Raw genomic sequence first — 26,604 nt, 5'->3', positions numbered from 1 at the left:
CACAAATCTCAGGTGTACTGAAACAATTTTTTTTTTTGTGCCTGGATATAACTGCTTTATGGGATCACAGAGACTTCAGTACACACTCTGGGACAAACAGAGATTACTCACAAATGATGACTGAAACATATTCTAGACATTCAATTGAATAAGACCTAGGATCACCCCCAGAATTTTTCTCTGGGCCCCAAAGAATCCTACATGCTGAATAAGACCCTAGGCAAGACCAGAGCTCCCTGCACCATTTGAATTAGGTGGTTTCCATCTTGCACCTATGGGAAAGAGTTGGAGCCAACCCAATCTTTATGATTAAGCAGGAAAAACAATGTTTTCCATAAGAATGCAATCTTCTGCATGGTTGGTCACCAGTTATTTTTTGGACATCCATTTGGTTTCCGTCAAGTTAGCTAATTGTTCTGCTAAATCATCTTGAAAAGATGACTTGCCTTCTTGAGTTGTTAATACTTGTGAAATTCTTTTCCCAAATGAATGAGAATTGAAAGACATAGATTCTTTTAACACACACATACACAAAAATTCCCAAACATATAGCGTGTTGAAAGTTAGTCTGTTGCAAAGAAACTTGAGTTCTAGGCCCAGATCCAGGGGTGGAGATGACTGTAACATTCCACCAAGAACTTCACTCTTGGCTTTCACCTCAAAAATAAAAATCACTAGTCAAGTCAGATATATGAAGTATTGCACTCTAACAGGAGAAGGAACTGAAGAAAAGGGAGGATGTTTTCATAAAGATTTAGTAAGGAAGTTAGAAGGAATTATGTGGGAAAGAAGGAAAAAGAGTAATTGTGGTATTACTACAATACATGCCGGGGCCAGGTACAGAATATGATGGGTCTGTGTTTCACTCCATACAGCCCTGCTATCATGATGACATTATGAAGTAATTTCCTATAAACTATAATCTGTTTTGGAAATGCTTTCTACCAGGTGTCTCTTATGGAACATACAGGAAAAAAAAAAAAAGAATTGACCTATTAAATTACTCTCACTGTTCAAATATTTGAAGTACTAATTCATCACTCATGACATTCAATTTATATTTTAATATCATTATAAATTTAACAGGGTTGAATCTTTTCAAAATAACAAAGAAAGTGCCTTTTGAAAGGAAAGAAGATGGAAACGTTGAAGAGGTTCTTGCGGGATCACTCTTAAAAGCCATCAAAGCATCAGAATCTCTCTCTTGGCTGTATAATAAATATTCACAGAAAATGAGCGCCAAGTATGTATGGAGAAATGCCTTGGCATTTGCTGTATGAATATGGATGATGGGAATCTAGTAAAATATTAGAGAAATTAAATCAAAACTCAAAGATAGTTCTAAGGTGTTTACTGGGTGTCACTTGATGAAATGACTCTATGGGGATTTATCACTAATCTGTGAAGTGAAAAATAATCTTAATGATGAGAGGAAGCTTACTTAGATTATGCCTAGGAGAAGAAGAGGTTTTTAACTCCCTTTAACAATGCAGTGTTTGCAGGTTTTCATCCATTATCACTTTATTAGAATATCTTTGCTAAAACCCAACTATTTTATGGGCTCCTCTGACACCTCACAAGAATCCAAGGGAGGAAATGAAGCCAATGAATGTAATCTACAGGTGAAACTTGCAGAGCAAATTCAGGAAAAAAAGTAATTATGCTTCTTGGCATTTTATCATTTTATAACCTCACCTTTTAGAGAAGGTATTGAGAGATTATATTGATTCGTCCAGATTTTTATTTTACACGTTTGTTCCTGGAAAGGCTTATTTTAACAGAAGTTATCTCAAGGTGTCATGTCCAGTACCATCATCATTATCATCAAAAATTTGACTGAATAAACCTAAGATTTCATTTTAATGTTGCTTGAACATTGCGTTTTAGCATTTTTCTTTGAATTCTAAACTCATAATTTCATCATAAAACTGTCTTCACAACAGACAATATGATTAATTAGTAATTCTATTAAATATTTGCCAAACGAAGGGGACCACTTCTAGTTTTGCCAGGGCGTCTTGCTGGTCAGAAGTGCTTTGCCTAATCAACTCAACATGCATGTTGATGCTAAGAGTCTAACTGAACATACAGGACACACACTTCTGTATGTATAGTCTTACATATGAAAGTAATATTTATTTATTCACCAAAAACTGTAAAGAGAGGTTAAAACAGGATGGGATGAAACAGTGTACAGAGGTAAGGAAAAGCTTTTCCAAGCAACTGAATTTCCCTTGGAGCCTGAATGTTAAGTGGAATTAGGCAAAGTGTGGTGGTCGTGGGAAAATTCAGGCAGAGGACATAGCTAGTGCAAAGGCACTAAGGCTGCAAAGGATGCAAGCTATGCAGGCATGGTGCAAGGACGCCTTTGTGCAAGAAGCAAAGGGAGATAAGGCTGGGGTGACCCACAGCCTCCTTCTTCAAGGGCACTGGATAGACTCCTGGGAAGCAAAAAGTGACTGGATTAAATTTGCATTTCAAAAAGACTCTTCTGACTACAGTATGTGGCAAGATAATTGGGGGAAGCAATAGCCCAGGTGGAAAGCTTTATTACAGTCAAAACAAAAAAGGATAAAGACTTGGATTGGGGTGGTACTTAGTGAAGAGGCATAAAAGAAGACTCAAGTCAAAATGACAGGACTTGGGGATGGGTGGGTCATAGAAAGAAGGTGTCAAAATGATTGTCACAGTAGGTAATTAGTCACTGATTGATAGAAAATGGTAATCACTGAACTAGGCTTTTTATCTTCATTCTGTTCTATTTAGGTTCATTCTATGCAAAGTATTTAGTGCTTACCAGATGCAAAGTACAGCTAGGAATTCTAATGGATAGCAATATAAAATAAATGGAAAAAAGGATATATAATCTCTGCCTTTTATAGGCTTATATTCAAATACAGACAATGCTTTCCATTTCCAGTAAAGGGAATGAGAAATTATATACCCAGATACATATATATAGACACACAAATAAACAGATGTATACACATGTATGTCTATATATGTAGATGTGTATGTACACATATGCATATATAAGTATATATATATTTGCATCATATACACGTCTAAATTAAGAGTGCCTTGCCAGGGGACTGAGGGGGGATAAATAATGCAGAGGTCAGGAAAAGTAACTGAAAAGTTGTGTGGGATGGTATTCTTCTTATAAGAAATTCAAATGTTTTCAAAAATTATTGTCTTATATATCCACCTCATTACAGAAGAAACGTATGATGCTGGCCCTGTTTATCAGGGCCAGAAGAAGAAATTTGGCAATGGCATTTAGCAGTGTTAACCATTTTTAATCCATTATATCAGTAATGACACTACAATCATGACAGTAATCTTATCATTAATAGTAATGATAAATAATAGTAATTATTAGTATGTAATTTTTAAAAGTCACACAAGCAGAAAAACATAAAGATTTCATTTTAATGTTGTTTGAACATTGCGTTTTAGCATTTTTCTTTGAATTCTAAACTCATAATTTCATCATAAAACTGTCTTCACAGCAGACAATATGATTAATTAGTAATTCTATTAAATATTTGCCAAACGAAGGGGACCACTTCTAGTTTTGCCAGGGTGTCTTGCTGGTCAGAAGTGCTTTGCCTAATCAACTCAACACGCATGTTGATGCTAAGAGTCTAACTGAACATACAGGACAATTGCAAATCTGTGAATTATTAAGCCTCCTTTCACCTCAATTTCCTCCCTCTTTGCTTATTTCAGTTTTGTGTGTATTCCTTTTGATTGCTTGTTAATGTCTCCTATTTATAGTGATATTATGTAACAGTATTATCTAATCTCCAAAATAGTATATAATTGTCATGTACCATTCTGTAATTATGGTACAGATGCTGGAATATGCTTGGAATCACTGAAAGTAAATTTACCATAAGCTAAGGAAGCTTACTCTTCATGGCCTCTGACTTGCAAGAGACTCTTTAATTTCTTATTACCTAAATTTGTATGTTTAATTTTGTAGTATTTTTCTTTAAAAAGATCCCCCAAATTTTATGAGCTTCAAATCCAGAAAACTTATCTGGCCTTGTTTTTCATATTGTATTGTCATATTTAATTTGTTTTTATGCCTTTCTCACAATATTTTAGGTTCATGAGATCAGAGACAATATTTTGTTCTGTTTCTCTACTGCCTAGCTTGTTATTTATTTATTTATTTATTGTTATGAGACAGGGTCTCACTGTCACCCACGCTGGAGTGCAGTGGTACATTCATGGCTCACTGCAGCCTCGACCTCCCAAGACTCAGGTGATCCTCCCACCTCAGCCTCCCAGTAGCTGGGACTACAGGGGAGCACCACGACACCTGGCTAATTTTTGTATCTTTTTTTTTTTTTTTTTTTTGGTAGAGACACGATTTCATCATGCTACCCAGGCTGGTCTTGAACTCCTGGGCTCAAGCAATCCACTCATCTCAGCCTCCGAAAGTGTAAGCATTACAGGCATGAGCCACCACGCCCGGCCTGTCATTTTAGTTCAGTAAATGCCTGGTGAATGAATGAATCATATACATTTAGTGGTTGTTTTGAAGTTGACTCTGCTGAGTGAGATTTTCTTTGCATTCATGCATCTTCATTAATGTCAACTTTGTTGCAAAGTTTTTAAAAAAGTAATCTTTGTTTAAATTATCTTAAGTTACTTGATCTAAAAAAGTTAAAAGTGACCATCTGCAGAATTATAAAGTCCCATTACTGTCAATATGCATAATATTTTGCCAAAAATGCAATTTGTCTTCATGTTAGTCTTAATTTTTCCATGTTTTAAAAATTTTCTTGGAGTATTTCCCAAATGGGATTTACTGAGAGAAAGGATCTATTAAGCCAGCTTTGTAGATTCTAAGAGTCCTTCTAAAAGTTAAGTCTAGCCAAGGAAAAATGTAGTGGCACACGATTGTGTTTCTCTTACGCTGTCATTTAATGTGAGATCTAAATTTTGTATTTCTTTAATGCCCAAGGTGTTTATTTTTTAAAATCTCCACTCTTTTTATCAGGAGTTATGTTGACAAGTTACCTGGGAGCTGATATACCCTATATAATACATGATCTAAGATCTGAACAATATACAAATTAATAAAATTAAATCACTAAGATTTGTCATCACTTCTAAATCATACAATTGGGTTTTGTTTTTTAAAGCTAAAATATTCCTCCTCCTTTCTCCCTCCCTTGTTCTGGTCACTTCCAAGGATTTTTACAAATGCAAAAGAAATTCATTTGTACTTCCTGACCACAGAGATGAATAATTTAAGGACAATATCAAATTCTTGATAAATCTCATAAATGTTTTAACTGAGAAATTGACATTTATTTAGTTAATCTTTTAGCTGGTCATAAATAATGTAATAAAACCCCTTAAAATTAACATTAAATAACATAAAGACCTAACAATATATTAGAAAAAAACCTTTTTGGACTGAGCCATGAATTTCCTGATAATTCAGCTGCAAGTGACAACTAAAATGTAACTCCAGAATCTGGATATGGTTCCAGAAAGGATCCTTGTCAAGAAATTGCCATTTCATCATCTTTCCTTAAAGTTCCTTCAATATTTATCATTGCAATTTTTGTCCTGTCTTTTCTGCTCTATTGCATCAAACCAAGGAAAAACAATTATTAAATGCTCATTTATACTCACCTCCCTCCCTTCATATTTCATTCCTCAGCCCTAAAATTCCTGTAGGAATCCTGCTTTTATATTTTATCTTTAAGTCATCATAGTATCTGTAATCTCTTTTATAGTCATGTATGCTTAATTTTGGAAGACTGTCAACTACCTCCTCAGGTTCATTTAAATGAAAATGTACCACAAAATCGTAGGCTTTTCCACTACCCTCACTGAAAAATTACTCTAACAAATATTTGACCAGTAAGCTGTTTTGTGAAGCTAAACATCCAGACTCTAAACAAGAGTGGCGGAATTACAATATTTTCATAGAAACAGATTTTACTACTAGAGCCTTTTCTTTTTTTAATTGGGGTAAATCTTATTAAAAAAAAAAAAAATCCCAGAATACATCTTTGCTCTCAGTCCTTCAATTCTAACATAATGACATGTTTGAGAATATGCGGTAGTGTATACTAAGCCCCTATGCTGTCTCACATCCTCAGGACAAAATATCTGTTTTGAAAGGACTTCTCTGAATTTTGCTATTTCCTGCTTACTGAGCACTGGCCCCCTCCTGGGAAAACAGAGTTATTTCAGCCAATGTTCAGACTCCATCTTGCATTCGTCTCTGTGGAATATTAATAGTGCTACTGAGATATATTCATCATCTTTTCTCTGCTTTTGCTGTTTTTATAGCCCAGTGAAATTTATATTTGGTGTTTGTAGGAAGGATATCAGAAGCTATTTGGACATCAAACTTTTCAACTATAATGATGGCAAGACTGCTGGATATCTTTTCACAGTTAAACCCATTCAACAGAGTTTTGTTCTTACGACAGTGCAAATTAAACTAGAATAAAATTAGTGTGATTTTAGGACAGTTTTAAAGTGAACATACTTGTCTCCCTCCCTTCCCATCTACATATCAAGGAGACACTCCAGATTGCACTTTTATTTAAACTGTGGCCATCAGAAAATACCGTGAGAGGGCTGTGTGTAGGTAATAGTTCAGTTAGCATTGACCCCAGAAAATGGAAAACCAAGAACAAGTCACTTTTAAAGTGAAGCAATAGATTTTGAATATGGATTGCTCCAAATCACCACTTCCCGACCACAACACAAGAGTATCTCACTGTAAATTAAGAGTCTAAGTTAGCCACAGCTGTGGTATAACTCTGAGAATGATTTCTCTACATGTGGACAATTCTGGATCCTTCCGTGGTGCGCGATTACCCTGGTCTTTAACGTTTGTCCTTTGCAGCGGAGGGGTCAATGTATTCTTATTTCCTTGCTCTTTAGAATTCTCCACCAGAGGGAGGACAAGGGAAGGAGTAGGTTTCACGCGCAGTTCTGAGTAAAGTTTGAATCTGAGAAACCCCACATTCACGAATTAAGAATCTCCAGTTCTGTGTCTTCATTCTACCCCTCCCTGCCTGCTTTTCCACTCGGCAGAACTGAGGGACTTCCAGTGACTGCAGTAATTTTAATTATTCTCAGTCGTTCTCCGAAATGTGTTTATCAGTTCCTCTGAAAATTAAGTTGTAGTAAGAAACGTAGTTTAGGGGCACCCCCTTAGAAGAGGCCAGGTTGTTTTTCTAAGGAAAAGCTGGAGATTTCTAACAGGCACTTCACACACACACACACACACACACACACACACACACACACACACAGGCACTTCACACACACACACACACACACACACACACACACACACACACACGGCTCAGACCCAGCAGGAGAGCGCAACCTGGCATTTTTAAGGTTCGCTTAACCTTTCCTGTGCACCTGGAAGGAATTATCTTACCTTAAACTCCCTTCCACCTAGAGTTTATTTTCGACTACGTGCGACAGGGCTTTTGCACTTAAGTGAGTTAAGGAATGAATCCCGAACTCTTCTGGAAAAGCCACCAAAGTTCCCCCGCACCCCTCCCAGGGTTCCTGACCACGGAGCCTCCGCTTGGGGTACAGGTGTTGGAGTTGCAAACTTTTCTCTGCGCTGTTTTTCTCCGCGTGGAAGGGGACTGATCAGCCCTCCCAGGTACTGCCTGGCTGCGGAGAAAAGCGGGCAGCGAGAGTGTCGGGTCTCCGCCTGGGTTCCCCGGTCTCCGGGGCGCTTGCCTCGGTCTCCGCGCAGCGTCCAGCGACCCCTGTCGGGGGTTCCCGGCAGCCTCGCCGCCGCCCCCTGCCCTGCCCGCGCGGGAGGAAAAGGGGCTGCGCCCGGGAGCGCCGAGCCCAGGCTCCTCCCGGTGGCGTGTCCGCGCCTCGGGGTGGGGGTGTGGTGGGGAAGAGGGAGGGGGCGAGGCCAGGGGAGGGTGCGAAGGAGGCGCCTGCCTCCAACCTGCGGGCGGGAGGTGGGTGGCTGCGGGGCAATTGAAAAAGAGCCGGCGAGGAGTTCCCCGAAACTTGTTGGAACTCCGGGCTCGCGCGGAGGCCAAGAGCTGAGCGGCGGCTGCTGCCCGGACGATGGGAGCGCGAGCGGGACGGTGACAACCTCTCCCCGATCGGGCTGCGAGGGCGCCGGGCAGAGGCCAGGACGCTAGCTGCCAGCGGCGGGACTCAGCGACGACTTCCCTGGGCGACAGGAGCAGCCCCGAGAGCCAGGGCGAGAGCCCGTTCCAGGTGGCCGGGACCGCCCGCAGCGTCCGCGCCGCGCTCTCTGCAGGCGACGGGAGACGCCCCCGCGCCGCGCGAGCGCCTCAGCTCGGCCGTCCCCTCTCCTCCTCGAGGGACAAACTTTTCCCAAACCCACTCCGAGCCCTTGGACCAAACTCGCCTGCGCCGACAGCCGTCCGCGTAGAGCGCTCCGTCTCCGGCGAGATGTCCGAGCGCAAAGAAGGCAGAGGCAAAGGGAAGGGCAAGAAGAAGGAGCGAGGCTCCGGCAAGAAGCCCGAGTCCGCGGCGGGCAGCCAGAGCCCAGGTGGGTGCGCAGCGCGGCCCGGGCCCGCAATCCTTCTCTTACTCCTCCTCCTCGGATGCGGTGGCCTCTCCCTCCCCTCTACCTCACCCGTCCGCTTCGCCCTGTGCTCTGAGCGCCCGTGGAGTCGCGCGGTGCTTTCCCTCCTCCGGGCCGCCGCTCACCTGGGCGCCGAGTCCTACCGGGCGCCAACTCCCAGAGCGCAGGGCAAGGGACAGCGGTCCCAGCCGCACCCTCCCAGGGTTCCGGGAGCTCTGCGCTCCCTGGCACGGCCCCTCCCCAGCGCCTTAGCCGGGGAGCCCAGCCCGGGAGTGGGACCTGGGGTATAGGAGTCGAGGCTGCGTGCGCGCGTGCCCCGCGCCAGAAGCGCTTTGCACGGGGGCCGTGTGCCCTCTAGCGGGAAACGCTGGAACGGGCCTCCTGGAGGGAGAGCCGTCCCCTCGGTGTGCCTGGCAGCGCAGAAGTGGGTGGTCGAGCAAGGGGCCGCGTGGGAAATTAGCTTCGGCGTTTTGGGGCAGAGGGCAAGCGATGTAGAGTGCGCGCCGGTTCGTCTTGATTCAGTCCTGCGCTATGGAGACTCAGAGCAGCGCAGGGATTCCTAAAGGTCAGCGAAGCAGATGAAATCTAGTCCAGTGCCAGGAATCAGCTCTGCGCCAAACAAGTTCTACAAACTTTTGGCTTAACAGTTCTATTTTTCAAGACCTCTGTGATAAATACGGTTCATTTACTTTCCCAAGAGATGTCAGAAAGCAACCATTTATCTGAATTTTTGAACCCAATTGTTTGCTGGTTATCTATATAATAAAATGGCAATTGAAGCTTTGTAGAAACAAATCTTGTATTTCATCATCAGAACACGAGCATGAATGAAAGCTTTACCTTAGATGTCCCTAGGAAGCGCTGATGCTTTAGACATTACCTTGGACAAAAGAGGCATGTCGAATAAATACTTGTTTATGAGTGATTGGTAGCTGATAAAAGAGGGGAGGAAGGAGATGGGGGAGAATTTATTTATTTTTTGCCTCTGCAATTCCCAATTATTAATTGATCTGGATGCCTTAAGTCGCTTTAAGCATGCTCCCAACGCACATTTCATGAAGTACTTCTGAAGAATTAATTCAATAGTACTTGATAATACTGTGGCTACGGTAATGTCGTAGAAGTATTTGTCCCTTGCTGGAAGAAAACTACATTTGCTTGGTCCTCTTACTGGTATCACTGATAGCATTTCAGAACCTGGGTTACTGGCAGAAACCTTCAGCAGAGTTTTGAGCAAACAGAAATTGAACAGAGAGTAATTGTTTCACCACTGGCCATTCTTGTGCTTGCTTCTTTAATAAGATACTGCTGATCGTATTCACTTAATTACTGGTCATTGCCCCTCATGAGGGTGTATTGAATTTTTGCTTATTTTTACCCTATGTTTTGGGGAGAGACCATAGCATTTTATTCAACAAGATATGAAATTGGGGAGCTGGATTAGTTACTTCCTTGCGTGACTTTGTGTACTGTCCTTTCTAAGGTCATCGTACAAAATTACAGAGATTTCAGACCTAGCTCAAATCGTTGTAAAGAGTTATTTTGGGGGCGCTTATCACTGTTTGTGGTTGTGTTCTTCTCCTGCCTCCCTGCTCATTGCCTTCAGAAGTTTCTGTGGTCCTCTGTAGATGGTCTAATGAATTAAGGAGGGGCCAGTGGTCTGAAGTAGCACCCTTTACAAGTAATAGGTATGCATTTTGTCAAGGGCTCCTAGCAGCAGCACCATAACACAGAAACTTGACAAGTTCAGTGGAGGAGGGATTTAGGAGGCAGGCATTTCTGTGCCCACCAGATCTTATCTACTAGGTAGGCAGCTGTCTTGTGATTAGCTATGCTCTCTCTTGACACAGAGCACCAGAGCTTCCTTGGTGGCTCTAATCTGCTTTCCAGAGGCACAGCAGTGATTCCCTCTAAACCAGCTAAGTCAGTATCTTTAAGTGACATTTGCTTAACTGTCTTCCCTGAAAAATTGGAGTGACTTTGGCTGTAGGTTAGTTTTTAGTATATTTATCTGTTTTCCACCAGATTATAATCTTTTTTGGGGAGGGACTTTTTACCCCCTTCAAAGCATCTTGTGCTTTTTAAACCAGATAAGAATATGTATTCTTTATTTGATTCAAAAAGAATGGTCAACAACTTGAAACCAGCTTTATATAGAAGCACATGGCATTACAAACAATGCTTCAGAATCAGTGTTTCTTTCCTTCCTTGTCATTTTCCTTATAATGGTAAGTGCCAGTGTAGTTTTCCTTGTCTTAGGAGAATTCATACCCGATGACCATAATGGTTTGTGAGAAAAACCCACACTCTAGGTTTCAGGCATCCTCAAAGGAACGACCTCTAGATGCCATAACTCTAGTATTCACACTTGCCACGCTAGCCCAAATTAGGACTTATGAGGACAAGTGTCTCTTGTATTGCTCCCATCTTAGTGTCTGTCAGTTCCACGTTTCACCCGCTTCTTAAAACAGCCGCTGCAACTGTCTGTCCTTGATGATATGTGTGTAATAGCCAAGCCTCTCTTTGGCTGTTTTAACATTGCCTCATAACAGTCAGGGGAGAGATAATGGGGTGGGATCTCAGCCACTCAGCCCCGCTGTGTGCTATATTGTACACATAGGCATAAACACATCTGTTGGAGGGAAATTTTCAGGGGAAAAAGGCTTCTTTAACTTTCATATGGCATGAGTGACTGATATGCGATACATACATGGCTATTTCAGAGCATCCGCATTTTTGTACAATTAATTAAATGTTGAATTGCACACTATTGGGGCTGCAGATATTCAGCAGAATTACCTATTCCATAATAATAGCTCTAATAGGTCCCAAGCCCTTGGAGTCATTGATTCCTTTGGTCAGAATAAGCAAACTAAGAATGGTCTTGGGTACTGTATCGCTGATTCGTGTACCAAGGGCCCTGTAAGAGCATGGGCCTCCTTGATCTCCTTGATGCTGGACCTCCCATATCCAGTCTCTTCATACTGATTCAGCTCAACAGACTTTTTCTCTTGAAGCCTGAATTACAAAATCAGAGCCTTTTTTTTTTTTTTTTTTTTTTTTAGACGTAGTCTCACTCCGTCACTAGGCTGGAGTGGAGTAGTGCAATCTCGGCTCACTGTAACCTCCGCCTCCCGGGTTCAAGTGATTCCCCTGCCTCAGACTCTTGAATAGCTGGGACTACAGGTGTGCGCCACCATGCCTGGCTAATTTTTGTATTTTTAGTAGAGACAGGGTTTCACCCTGTTGGCTAGGATGGTGTCGATCTCCTGACCTCGTGATCTACCCGCCTCGGCCTCCCAAAGTGCTGGAATTACAGGCATGAGCCACTGTGCTTGGCCGTTTTTTTCTTTGTTTTTTTGTTTTTTTTAATTTTTGGCCAATTGGTATTTGACTCTAAGCTTCCTTTATGATTCTCTATTTGTTGATATGTTCTTACTCTGCACTTCTGCACGGAATTCTATCTTTTTTATTTTCTCCTCTTAAATAACCTGGAAAAAATTCGCTATCATGCCTAGCCGGATTCTAGAACTATCTTGTCTCCCTTCACTCCTGGTAGGAGGGGCATTTGTGAGTATAGGTGAAGGAAACATTGAGAAACCTAGTATCCCAAATGGGTAGAAGCAGGCTGTGAGTTTCCCCAATGACATCACCCACCTGTTTCCCTCACTAAGTGGCTCTGCAGGCCGAAGTGCTTGTAAACATTCTTGGGTATAAAGTGCCGTGACCCTAACAGGGCAGCCTGTGTTTACAGAACAAGAGGAATGTCCAGTGATCTGTTTCAAGCTGGTTACTTGTAACCACCTAGCCTATGTAATTATTAAAAACATTAAAGATTATTCACAGAATGAAATAGGACTTATTTTGCAGAATTAAAATAGCAGGAAGAGTGGAAGAAAGTTGTATACTCAAACATGAATACTTCTCATACGCATGAAATGGTCAGATAACACCAATGAAAAAGGAGAAAAAATATATATATAAAACCAAAAAATACTAGACAAACATGTGAACACTGAATACCTACTACATGCCAGGCACTGTGCTGGACACTTTTATGTTTATAATTGAGGGAACTGCTGTTTATTGAATTCTTACCATGTTCCTGGCAGTAAAACAGATGTATATTGTGTATTTTGTCATCTGTCGTTTCGAAAATAAGAAAATTCCTCGCTATTAGGCAGCAAGATGCCAGATGGCCTAGTCTTTAGCTCTTCAACCAGATTGCCTGGGTTTAAATCCTAATTAGACTGTTCTTAAATATGTAGTCATGGGAAGGTTACTTAATCTTTCTGTGCCTAAATTCCCTTTTCTGTAATATGGGGATAATAATAGTATTATTATTATCATGAGGGTTTCATGAAGCTTAAAGGAAATAATCCATGAAAAGCACTCTGAACATCAACCAACGTGTAATAAGTGCCCAGTAATATTAGATGTCTTTATAAAACTACTTAAGAAGTGAATTATCTGTGTCTTTGCAAAGATATTTGATATACTTTCCAAAATTTACCTTTTATGGTAAAAAATATCCCAAGCTGACCTCAGATTACACTGGGTATAAATATTAATATGTACTACCTGTAAAACTAGAGAAAAGTGGATAAGAGTGTCAAATTCCATAACTGCATATATATATTATGAAAACAGTACTGAACTCAATCTAAATATTGAAAGTAGAGTGAGGTGCAACATAATTTTATCTCTGGCAGAAAAATGTTGAGGTTTCAAGCTATGAGAAGATTTTGAAACATGACTCTTTTTTCTGGCAACACTTAAGAGTTGATGCTTAAACCCCACTTTATTGTATAGAATACATAATCTTCTCTTTTGGGACTCATAAATTGCAGCAATTGAAAAACAAAAGTGTTCACCAACCTTCCCCTCACTCTCTTTTTTTCAAGCATAACAGTATATTGCCAGCAATGTTCATAGAATTGAGTGCAGGTGTTTCTAAATATAAACAAAATAAGGAATATATTAAATCCACGTTTCTAGCTTTTTATTTCCTCCTTAGCCTTTCTAGAATGGCTATAGTGTTTAAAGTTCTGAAAGTGTGATAGATTCTTACCAAATCAACATTCTGTTAGCATTCTCAAAGTAACAAGTTAAATTCGATTTGAACAGTACTGATAGTTTATCATGTTCTGTTGTGATAGATGAAAACAAACCAAATGCCAGTATTTTGAGTGAGTAATTTTATTTGCTCAGAGACGCAAATGAATGAACTTCTGGTAGTTTAGTTAACCCTGGAGCTCCCCCTCTTGACAAATAGAAAAAACAAAAAATTAAATCAGATGGTATTAGCTTGAAAACGGATTTATTTTACCCAGATAAAAACTATGCCACTAAGGTACATAAAATGAAGTTTTCTTAGAGGAACGAATGTTTTGGATTCCTCCTAATTTTGTGCACGTCTGCACTTGTGTACGTCCTTGCATATGTTTTAATAGATTTTTAAAAAAGCGAGCTACCAAAATACCAATAGATGTCAGTGTTTGTCGCTTTAGAAAAAGTGAGGTGTTAGGAAAAAAGAAAAAATGGACAACTTAATTTATATTTAGTTTTAGTAAGCATAAAGCTGGCTACTTTTCAACAATTCACTCATAATTCACTACATATAACCCTGTTTACAAAAGTACATTTTATTAAGGAAAATATTCCATGGTCTCATCTCTTTCTTCTAAATATTTTTTTAAAGACTCTGCAGTAGATTCCCAGAAGAATTCAGAATGTAGGCAGAAAATATGTTAATTTTTTAAATTCGGAAATAAAATTATTTGAGAATGTCGTTAACACATTCGATTTCTTTTGCATTTTTAAACTAGAAATCCGATATGCACTTTCTTATGTTGCCCTGATTATGACTGATGAAGTGCATTTTTCAGTCTAAGTCGAGTGAGCTCTGTGGAGTTCTGCCTCTGCACAGGGCAGAGATGATCACAATTCTCTTCATTCTTCCTGTGCCCGGTGTCACCTTTTTCTGGCCTCCAGAGGGTGCTCCAGGAGCATCACACTGCTATTCCCCAAAGACTGACTTCTTTTCTCTCTCTCTCACTTTTTTTTTTTTTTTTTTTTTTTTTAAATTACTGCAGTATTCTGGGCAATCTACTGGAAGAATAGAGTCCCAATTCCATACATGTTCGCTGCCTCAACTGGAGTTTGTTTTCCAGCTGGACCACATAGCCCTAATTCATTAAGAATTCTAAATTAGAATATTCTAAAACATTCTGATGATGTTGATGCAGTGGTCAGCTTGCAAGGGGACATCTGTCAGATTAATTCCCTCTAGGACTTTCCCCCAAGGGAATCAAGCATCTTTAAATACCTTCCAATCACCCCTTACAACAGCTCCCTCCCACTGAAGTGCACATGGTACCCACAAAGAGATTTAGTGCTATTTAAGAGTTTCACTCTGGCATTGGAAAGCTATATGTGAAAGCATCAAAATTGAACAACAGATCTTTACTAACACATTTGTTTTCATCTATTCCTATCACTTTGTTTCCTTAACCCAGGGCAACACATGTTTAGGAGCCCCACTTTGATTGAGTGCACATTTTTGAACACAGGTTTGAGTGACTAATTCTTGTGGATCATGGGCTGATATTTTAATATGGTCACATGACCCTTGTATTTATGATTTACCTGCTTATGTTAATTCCACCCTATACTTGTTATCTTTGACATACTGAGTTATTCTCAGTATATTACTGAGGCATACTGAGTTACTCTCAGTATGTTACTCCCCTTCTCTTTTTAAAGTGTAATACTGTTCCCATTGTTTCTTGCTCCAAGAAATATATCATTGATGGGAATAGCCTTTGCTCTGCCACAGTGCCCCAAACCTTTCATTCCACAGCTTCGATAGGCAGGCCTTCGCTGGGCAGCTGTAGTTTTAGTTTCAGTGGTATGAGAGTCACGGAATGTTTTATTAGATTGAACCATATGAAATTGTCAATTTTGTAGGTCATACCTGGCTGAATATTGTCCATGTCATATAGTTTAATATTTGGACTTTGAAAATATAATTTGACTTTACTTATTCTTTACATATTCTTTAAAATAATGACAACTTTGAAAAAAATAATATAGTTTTTGATAATAATTAAGTAGGATTGAAGTAATACATAAAAGAAATCTGAGCTAGTGATAACTGAAGCAGTAACATGTTTTGCAACCAATAAATCAGCTCAAATGACGTCCATATTAAATGAGTTTAGCATAAAATTAGAATGACAGAGCAACTAGCATTTTCCCTTGGCGAGAAAAGTAGTAAGTTTCTACCATAAAATATGACTCATTTTTATTTGACCTATTAGCAAATAGTTACTGCACCTTATCTTAACCACCATTATTTCTACAGAGAGATTACAGAGCAATGAGTAGGAAATATGGAAGACTGCTGAATAATTCGGGCTTTAGTTATGGAGTAATATAAAAAAAGAAAAAGAAAATCTTTTACTCACTTTCACAGTACTATATCAATGCAAGCTTTTTAGTAGTTTTAATGTGTGACTTTTATCATCAAGTGAAAATGCATCTCATTATTAGATGGCCTATTTTATAAATAAAGTTCAAATTTCAATATAGCCAGTTTTTAAAACTGTATATAACTCCTCCCTTTGTTACATATAATCTCCCAATTTTAGAGACTTACATTACATATTTAGAGCACAGTCTCTTTAGCTATCCCACAGGGAATCTAAAACCAGCCTTTACAAGGAGATGTCAGAATTCCAGTTTGCAATGATATTTTTTCAGAACAAATAATAGTAAATTAATTAACACAATTTTTCATTTGTGTGTCAACTAGGCATTGGTTTTTGTTTTTTGCTTTTTGTTTTTGAGACTGAGTCTTGCTCTGTTACCCAGGCTGGAGTGCAGTGGCGTGATCTCGGCTCACTGCAAGCTCCCCTTCCTGTGTTCATTCCATTCTCCTGCCTCAGCCTCCCAAGTAGCTAGGACTGCAGGCACCCCCCACCAAGCCCGGCTAATTTTTTTGTATTTTCAGTAGAGACGGGGTTTCACCGTGTTAGCCAGGATGGTCTCGATCTCCTGACCTCGTGATCTGCCTGCCTTGGCCTCCTAAAGTGCTGGGGTTACAGGCGTGAGTCACCATACCCAGCAAGTAGGCATTATTTTTGTGTGTATGTATCAAACCTGTTTTTATATGTTTTGATACTTTATCTCTTTTCTGCCAACAGGGTGAAATGGAAGTACAGTATTGGGATTATGTACAACATTTTATTGTTTAAAATTATAGTATTCCTTTTCCATTCTGTAGTTTCAATTGTTTAAAAATGGGGGTGGGGGGCCGATCTGTCTTGAAGCCCATGAGATGATAGATCTTTAGAAACAGTTATAATAGCAGTCATATTGAAACTTATTGTCATCTATTTCTGGGAAAAATATTGAAGGCTGGTGTATTGTCCCCAGAAGGATTAGATGAAATACACAGAATAGATTATGATTATAATTTGTTTTAGTGAGGTCACCTTGCTGTACAGTTGGAACCTTCCCGGGGGATTGCTCATGCATTATCCATTTTGGGAAAGAGTAGTACTTACAGACATTATGGAAATGAGCGGGTGGGTTTGTCAGGAGGAAACCAATAATTTAAATACGGAGTTGAATGGAAAATGAAATACATGATTTTCCATATATTAAATTGAATAGAAATGAGAGACTTATGTCTTGAGGGTTTTTCTTCTCTTTTTTTCAAACATGTTGGTGATATTGTGTGTTCCCAAGTACCCTCGGCCTGACAGGAAGGAGAAATGTCAATAGAAACAGTTACTTATTATATTTTGATATTTAGAAAGGAACAGTGGAGTTTTAAATGTTGTGCATATTATTTATGCCCCATCCCAAAGGATAGCGATCCACTTAAAAAAGGCAGAAAAGACAAAGACCATTATCATTCTCGAAGAATCAACAGAAGCTAAGGGAGAGCATAGAGTCTAGTCCCTGTGGCCTCTACAGAGTCATCGCCCTCTCAGACTGAGTCCACACAAAGCCTCCTTGACTGAAAGAGCCTCTACACTGGACTGTGCATGGCGCGAGGAAATGTGATTACTTGCAATATGCTACTGAGTACAGAATAAATATTATGCATTTAGTTTTCACTAAACTTAAAAAGCCTAGTGAAAACCCCACTTCTACATGTGATGAATGTGGTTATGCTGTGTCAGGTCAAGATGTGTTTCAGTGCCTCCCTTTACTTTCCATTAAGGTATGCTGATTTCCTTCTCCCTTATGAAATAGATAAAGGAAGGACACAATCGTCCTGCTGCTCTGCCCTGAGTGCACCAGTATGGGAATAAAACTCTATAACCAGAGGGTGGTGGCAACCATCTAACAGGGACCTGCATTTAGACATGTGTGTTTGGGAGAGCTGCAAAGTGGCTGTGCTTCTGATATCACAGGAGTCTGTGAAAGAGGCAACCAAAGAAGACCTGAGGCTCTTCTTGTCATTTTAGATATGTGATTTCATGAAGTTACTCTTGACCTTAATGTGGATGCCCATTTGGGATTTGTGTCTGCATTTCATCCACAGCTGCGTGGTATAGTTGCTGAGTAATCCTATTGCTCTTGAGCAATGTAAATTACAGCTGTGGCTGAGTGTGTGGTTCATGCCTGTAATCTCAACACTTTGGGAAACCAAGGTGGGAGATCTCTTGAACTCAGGGATTCAAAACCAGCCTGGGCAACACAGGAGTCCTCATCTCTACTAAAAATCGGAAAAATTAGCCGGGCATGGTGGCATGTTCCTGTGGTCCCAGCTATTAAGGAGGGTGAGACAGGAGGATCGCTTGAGCCCAGGAGGTTGAGGCTGTGGTGAGGGATTATCGTCACACCACTGCACTCCAGTGTAGGTAACAGTGTAAGACTTGTCTCAGGGGAAAAAAAAAAAAGTTACAGCCATATCAAAAGAACAATTTATTGACCACCCAAATTGTCTTGGAATTCTCACATTAATTTACAGGGAGAAATAACCCTTTGGAAAATTCACAATGTTTTGGTAGTACTAATATGTCATCTCACTCTAAAATGTAAAAAAAAAAAAAAAAAAAAAAAAAAAAAAAAAAAAAAAAAAAATCACTACTCAGATCTTATGAGAATCTAGTTTTTGATTATGAATACAGCAATTCTTTGTTGAAAACTCCCTTGACAAATTAAGCCAATGATGGACATTCTAATAATTGTTGTATTTTATGGTACATTTGTAACTAAAAGCTACTTCTTTGATTAATGACTGATAGTTTCATGGAAGAAGTCATTCTTTTCCTGGTCACTCTGGAAAATAAGAAATGAGAAATGATTGCATGTGGTATATATATGCATGGTTCTAAGTACTAAATTTGCAGATTGCCTGAAAATGTTCTTATATACTTTTTATGGATACAGGTTTTCTTTTTAATTAGCTTCAGAAAGTATCAATACATTTAAATTGACTAGAGCTACCTTTTTAAATGGTCAGACAGGTTTTCCTTTTAAAGGATTACTTTTGTGATTACTAGCCGCCTGAAATAGTATTTCAAGACCATGCATGGTGCCTCATACTTGTAATCCCAGCCCTTTAGGGGGCTGAGGAGGGAGGATCACTTGAGCCCTTGGAGGTTGCGGTGAGCTGGAATCGTGACACCGCACTCCAGCCTGGGTGACAGAGTGAGACCCTGTCTCAAAATAAAATAAAATAAGATATAAATGAAATAGTATTTTCAAGACTTGGTATAAATGCATAGCTGTTAAGCTGTAAGGACATCATTAAATGTTCATAAATGAATTGGTAACTTTCTACATTTTATCACCTTATTTTCTATAATACAGAAAATATACTTTAAATATTTTATTTATCTGAGTCCTTTTTTTGTTTTTGCTTTTTTTTTTTTTTTGCAAGACCAAAGTCACAGCAAGTTCAATTCTATTTTGAGCATTTTATTTTGGCATTCATGTAGTTTAATTAAAAAAAAAAAAAAAACCATTGTCCTCAGCCAGAAGAATTTTTGGTTGAGTGATCATAAATGGAGAGTTTAGCATTTCACATCTCTAGAATGTAAAAGCCACAAAGTCGTATCTGTCTTTTATGTTGTCATATCATCAGGGGCTATCACGGTGCTGAGAACATAGTCTTTGTTCTTAAGAATTTATTCAGTAACTGACCGAATGAGGAAGTATGGCTAGTTTGCTTAAAACATTGAATTGTAGGAGTTGATGGGTAGCAGTTTAGTTATTATGCTACTATCAGTTAATAAGAAAGTATGAGTGCAGCTCACCAGTATCAGTGATGCATGGATTTGGTTCCTAAATTGTTATTTTTGTGGTTGAAATTTGCAATGTTTATTTTGAAGCTCTCAGTAAGTAATAATCAGTGCTTAATTATTCAGACTAATGAATCGGAGTTAGAGGTTTGCTCAGTCCACGATTCTTGCTACCATTAAAATATTTTGTTACATTTTCTTTTGAGTACATAGAAGCAACTAATAAATGGATTAAGACGCTGCAGTTTAAGAAGTTAATCTTTGTAAATTACTTTGGCCATTGCCTGGAACCTAATGTTTGCTATGTTAAGAGTTTGTTATATAAATAAACAACCACTGTTCCTGGTAGGTAATGAAAGTAATCTTAAACAATATTAGTAGTGCCTAAAAAGTAAGGTCTTAAATATAACTACAGTAGTCCTGAGAAAAATCATAGAGTGTTAGAACTGAAAAGGTTGTCTTAGAGGTCATCTGCTCGAATCTCATCTTTTTAAATGAGGAAAACCACAAGGTACAAACATCAAGAGCATCAATCCTAGCACTAGAACCTGGATCTCCAGATTTCAGGGTAAGGATTTTAATTATTCTCATGCTATACTTTCAGTCTCAAGATGGCACTGTATATGAATTCAGCTTCACTTGTATAGTGCTTTGGGTGTTATTATGCTTCCAGATAAGAGAGATGTATTTCTATGCCATTGAGGAACAGCTTAGGGTACCTATGATTCATAGGAATTTGAAGGCTGTAAATCAACTGAATCTTTATATCTTTTTCTTCCTTGTTGCAGTATCTTGTACCCAAGTAGCTTCAATAATTTTGACTGACAAGATGACCATAAAGTAAGTAGTCCTAATGTCATAACATGGAAGAGGAAGGTAATGGGTGTGTGTGTGTGAATGTGAATTAGTATAGTATAGTAATGAGCTACCTCAGTGCTCTTAAACTTTTTTAGCACCAATGCCTTTATACAGGAGACCCTGAAAACAAGCAAGAGATCTTTGTGGGCTCTCTGTAAATGGTGTGCATGCAAAAAAGGGTCCTCAGTGCTTATCCCTTGACAGCTGCTCTGAGACCATTGAGTCACTCACTTGCATCTGTGAGCCACTGACCAGTCACTGATTGCAGTGACAGTTTATCACTAACAACCTGAATTATCTTTGACTCAGAGACCCAGGGGTCAAAGGCCTCCTAGTCCATTATTAAATTTCCAGGGCAGTAGTTCAGTTTGCATTAGGGGATTTATTTGTATTTATTTATTTAGGGTTTTTTGGGGGGCGGGGGGTGGAGGAGCTTGGGGGAATGAGACCTGCAGTTATTTTCCCCACATTTCTAAGATTATTTAGTTCTTTATTTGTAGGATTTGGCATCCTAAAAGAAAGGAAGACCCAAGTATCGTGGTTCTGATCCGGGCCTCACATGGCTGTCCTAAAGATTTCTAGGACCTGTTTATGGGAAGAATGCCACTCTGTAGATTGTAGCAGGGAGGAGCTTTGCCCTCAGGAAGACATAGATCCTTTGAGGGTGGTAGAGACTCTTAAAGTCTGCAGATTCATATCCAGCTGGCCCCATTAACAAGAGAATTAAAGAGTGGCTAGAAAGGGACTTAAGAGTTCACTGGAGCCCATCCAAAAAGCTGGGGGTACAGACAACTGCTGATTCCCAACCAGTCATGGATTTTATTTTATTTTATTTTGAGACAGGTCTCATTCGGTCGCCCAGGCTGGAGTGCAATAGTGCGATCATAGCTCACTGTACCCTGGGACTCCTGGGCTCTAGTGATCCTCCTACCTTAACCTCCCAAGTAGCTGGGACTACAGGCATATACCACCATGCTCAGTTAATTTTTTTTCATTTTGTAGAGATGGGGTCTTGCTATGCTGCCCAAGCTTGTCTAGAACTCCTGGGCTCCAGCAATCCTTCCACCTTGGCCTCCCAAAGTACTGGGATTATAGGCATGAGCCACTCTGCCTGACTCGCCAGTGATGGATTGAAAGTCGTTTCTGGGTTGTAACCAGGAAGCATGCCTGGGCCAGACTGAGAGGGCCAAAGGATGACAGCCTGGTTTCAGTGTGTGAATGTGCATGTATGTACCTGTGTATGAGTATGTGGGTAAGTGTGTGAGCCTGTAAAAGTATATCATGAGTGGTTGTCTCTTAGGAGGAGAGGGAATCAGGAACCTTGGTGAAATAACACCATGTACTGGCATGGAAAGGCACTGTTCTGGGCAGCAGTCAAGAAGACTGAGGAGGACTAAATGTATATGATTTGGGCAATCATTTAAAGCATCTTGGATTTATTTCCTTGTCTGATAATTAACAAGGTTGATGTACACGAGGTATAACAATTTTAGGGGTAGAAGAAAACTATGATTCAAATCGGCATTTGTTTAGATCAATGGTCTCTGATTTGGTGTGATGTCGTCCTGGTACGTTTTCACTTAGACCAAGCTTGTTTAACCCATGGCCCATGGGCCTCATGCATCCTAGGACAGCTTTGAATGTGGCCCAACATAAATTCGTAAACTTTCTTAAAACATTATGAGGTTTTTTGTGATTTTTCTTCCAGTTCATCAACTGTCATTAGTGTTAGTGTATATTATATGTGGCCCAAGACAATTCTTCTTCTTCCAGTGTGGTCCAGGGAAGCCAAAAGATTGGACATCCCTCACTTAAGAGTCTTGCGTAGTGAATATGTTTTTAGAAAGCCTAAGGTATTTGAGGAATAATAGTCACATAAGGTCTAGGCAAATAGCATATTGGTTTTATGTAGGAAACAGTTTATCTTCTATAGAATAACTTTTGATGGGTTTGAAATTGTAGTGTTAATTTATCTTGGTGAACATCTAGAAGATTTGTTTAGGTATGTGAATTGTTTAGTGAAAATATAGAATATGGTAAGTATATTTGTGAATTACTAGTGCAGAAGCCTTTTATGAAATTCTCAATAGAAACTGCGTACTGGTTATGAATGGTGATCTCTCAGATACCTTTCACTTAGTCGTTTCTCATGAGTATGTGATACAGTTGAAGTTATGGGATTTAACCTCTGCTGAGCAGCAGAAAGATATGAAGCAGTGAAAAATACAGGCTAAACAGAGCCTTTGAGAATCATTTTTTTTCTCAGTGGTTTATGTTCTTCACATTCAGTTTTGATTCTTCTCCATACTTAACCTTCTATAGCTGATACTTCCGTTTTGGATATAGGCTCTGTTTCGTTTCCAGAAGTATCTCTTTCCCTAAACTCATCAAGTACTTTTTCAACCCTGTTGATCATCTTAACAGAAGGATCATAATATTAAGTTGATTTATGACACCATATCATGTTTTTTATTTGTAGTAACTCTGAATTGTCATCAAGATATTCATTGAAAGGATACCTCTTAAACTTTCTATTACTAAGATCCCCAAATGTATCTCTTCTCCTCTCGATAAAATGAGTGTTGTCTTAGACAAGCAGCAGACTGCTTTTTAAGTGAAGTGGATTATGCTGCTGTGATCGTCCTTGTGAATGTGTATGATAAATCATTTTGATGGCCTTTTAAAATCAGAGTCACTGAGTCCCACACAGAGAAACAGAGAATGCTGTCTGTCATTATTACAATAATAATTAAGCATTGGCTGATAGGATATAAAGTATAAATCAAAAATCTTAGGGGAAATAGATGAAAGAAAAGCTTTGTTTCTCAAAAATGTAATCTAAAAGAAGAAATATTGAGCAAGCATTGGGTACTTCATGAATGGCCTAAAAATATGTTTAAGTCTATCACCTGAAGGTTCATTTATTTCCAGGAAAGAATCAATCCCACTTTTTCGCTTTTTTTTCTCTTTCCCTGTGGCTCAACTCCAGGAAGGTGTTTTAATTGATTAGTGGGAAGATTTTAACACAGACAAAACTTATAAGCCAAGCACCATTATTTCTAGTACAGTGGCTTCACCACATTATAGGGTAATAAAGTTAAAAGCTGCCGACTGTTTCAGAATTATTTTCAGAAATTTACATCCTCTTTATTCCCATTACCTTGAGAAAGAGTTCAGAGAAAGGGCTTAGTCAGCATGCAATTATGGTATTAGATAAAGCATACAGTTTGGTCTAAAACCAAGATGCAGCTAGTCTCATCAGGGTACTTTAATCAATCAGGAGCTGTTAAGAAGTTAGGAATGTCAGTCTAACTTAATTCCTTTGAAGGTGATCAGCCTTTCTTCCCTGGAGGCTTTGAAGATTTTGTCCTATGGCTGGGTGTGGTGACTCACGCTTATAATCCCAGCTCTTTGGGAGGCCGAGGCAGGAGGATTGCTTGAGCTCAGGAGTTTGAGACCAGCCTGGGCAACATGGGAAAACACTGTCTTCCCCTCCCCACTACCAAAAAAAAAAAATAATAGCAGGGTATGGTGGTAGACACCTGTAGTCTCAGCTACTTGGGAGGCTGAGGTGGGAGGACTGCTTGAGCCCAGGAGTTTGAGGGTACAGTGAACAATGATCATGTCACTGCACTGTAGCCAGGGTGACAGAGAAAGACCCAGTCTCAAAAAAAAAAAAAAAAAATTGTTCTCCAGCAAATTTTTTTGAAGTTATGGCATTTAAACCTGCCCACCATTCCCATTCCCCCTTCAGTTTCACTCTCATGCATTCCTTTTCCTTTATCCCATGCAGGATCATTGGGCTTGTCAAACATACAAACTGGCTTTCAGGAAAATTCTCATCCATATCTCTTCAAAAATTTCCTGTATCCCATTATCTTCCCTCTTTTTGGAATTTTTTTTCCTATAATTTAAAGATAGAGTCTTGCTGTTTTCTAGGCTGCTCTCAAACTCCTTACCTCAAGCGATCCTTCTACTTTGGCCTCCCAGTGTTGGGATTATAGGTGTGAATCATTATGCCCGGTCTAGAACTTTAACTAAGAGTATGTTGGACCTTCTTTCTCTGATCACCGGTTCTTTTTACCTCCGTCACATTTCCCATCATTTTGTTTCACTCTCCCGCTGTGTTTCTTTTGACTTATCTTCCACTTCACTCATTGCCTCTTTGGCTATGTGCAGTCTGCTGCCAAAACCACCCATGAAATTTTTCATTTCAAGGACTGTTTTTCCCCCCATTCCTAGCAGTTTTATTTGGTGCCTTTTCAAATCTTCTGTGTTGTATTTTATATTTTCATGGTCCCTGTAGATATTTTTCAGGTTGTTATTTGTTTCTTTTAGCAGAGCAAGCCTTGCTGTTTCATAATTTGTGTGTGCTAATTTCAGTTTGTGTTGGTTCTCACTCTCTATGTCTCGGTTCTTTCTGTGCTTCATGGTTGGTCTCTGACCCTGTGTGGGCCATTGCTCTGTAAAAATTATCTGTGTCATTCCTCACGGCATTGGATAGAAGCACGTTCCTGCCGAGAAGATAAGTGTTACTGCTGGGTACTTGGAAACTTACTGAGTTCATGGCTTGAGGTTCTGTGGCCTATCAGCCTGTGCACGCCTAGGCATGTAGAAACCTGTCTGTAGACTCAGCTTTTCCCTCTGGCTGAACTCAGGATCAAGACAATGTGTCTGGCCAGGCACAGTGGCTCATGCCTGTAATCCCATCACTTTGGGAGGCCAAAGAGGCGGGTGGATCACCTGAGGTCAGGAGTTCATGACCAGCCTGACCAACATGGCGAAACCCCATCTCTACTAAAAATACAAAAATCAGCGGGGCCTGGTGGTGGGTGCCTGTAATCCCAGCTACTTGGGAGCCTGAGGCAAGCGAATTGCTTGAACCTGGGAAGTGGAGGTTGCAGTGAGCCAAGATCATACCACTTCACTCCAGCCTGGGCGACAGAACATCTCAAAAAAAAGCATGTCTTTAGTTCTCTGGGGTTAAATGGGTATGTTTAGATTTGGTGTAGCTTTTTTGGGGTTCTTTACTCCTTTTGGGGTCCCAGCTTAATGTGAAGAGGGTCTACTCTAAGACTCCCCACTTTAGGAAGATCCTGGAGCCTCTATCCCTTTCTCCAGCATGAGCAAATGCCATCTTCAAAAAGTAGTTCGCTTGTCCAGCTATTTTGCATCTATCTCTAAGGTTTGAGATTTGCCTTAGAATTTGTCCAAAAAATGATCTTTGTTGTCAAATTCTTTTAAGGTGATGTTTATTATATTTCATTCAGCACTTTTAATTGTTTCCAGCCAGAAGGTTATTGTGAGAAACTTACCTTCCAGGAGTGGAAGAGGAATCATTAGTCATTAAGGAGCTAAAAATGTTAGGGAAATATTAATCCTTCAGAAAAGATTTGTTGATCTGAAGAGTTCTTAAGTTAGGGATTTTCAGAAAATAGCATTTTGCTTTGTTTTGTTTGATACATAGTCTTGCTCTGTTGCCGAGGCAGGAATGCAGTGGCGTGATCTCAGCTCACTGCAACCTCCGCAAGCGATTCTGTTGTCTCAGCCCCCTGAGTAGCCGGGATTATAAGCATGCACCACCACACCCGGCTAATTTTTGTATTTTTTGTAGAGACGGGGTTTCTCCATGTTGGCCAGCCTGGTCTTGAACTCCTGGCCTCAAGTGATCTGCCCGCCTCGGCCTCTCAAAGTGCTGGGATTACAGGCATGAGCCACTCTGCCCGGCCAGTAGCATTCTGTGGATGAATTGACTCTGGTTTTGTTAGCCTTCAGAATCTAAGCAAGTTTATATCTGGTCAATTTTGAGAAAGAAGATCTCTAAGAAATGCCTCAAGTGGGGAAGGGATGGACTTTATAAACCAAAATATCAATGGGTTAATCCTAAAAATCTCAATG

General features: G+C 39.8%; 2 protein-coding genes across 13 annotated transcripts in view; both read left to right on the top strand.

Moving 5' to 3' along the window:
- Positions 1 to 26,604, top strand: part of MAK16 (MAK16 homolog) — a 1,030,778-nt gene that overhangs the window by 47,878 nt on the left and 956,296 nt on the right. The window lies entirely within an intron of this gene.
- NRG1 (neuregulin 1) overlaps positions 1 to 26,604 on the top strand; it is a 1,132,381-nt gene that overhangs the window by 901,878 nt on the left and 203,899 nt on the right. For 7 of the 12 annotated variants that reach the window (XM_050802460.1, XM_050802459.1, XM_050802457.1 and 4 more), the window contains exon 1: positions 7,932 to 8,548. The exons of the other annotated variants lie outside the window; for them this stretch is intronic. In XM_050802460.1, the coding sequence (XP_050658417.1) occupies positions 8,449 to 8,548 (100 nt within the window). In that variant the 5' untranslated portion in view covers positions 7,932 to 8,448. Of the gene's footprint in view, positions 1 to 7,931; positions 8,549 to 26,604 lie in introns of those variants that run through there. 12 annotated transcript variants of the gene reach the window in all.

Source organism: Macaca thibetana, chromosome 8 (genome assembly GCF_024542745.1).
Source record: "Macaca thibetana thibetana isolate TM-01 chromosome 8, ASM2454274v1, whole genome shotgun sequence".
NCBI lineage: Eukaryota > Metazoa > Chordata > Mammalia > Primates > Cercopithecidae > Macaca > Macaca thibetana.
This window is presented reverse-complemented; position numbering and strand designations above follow the sequence as displayed.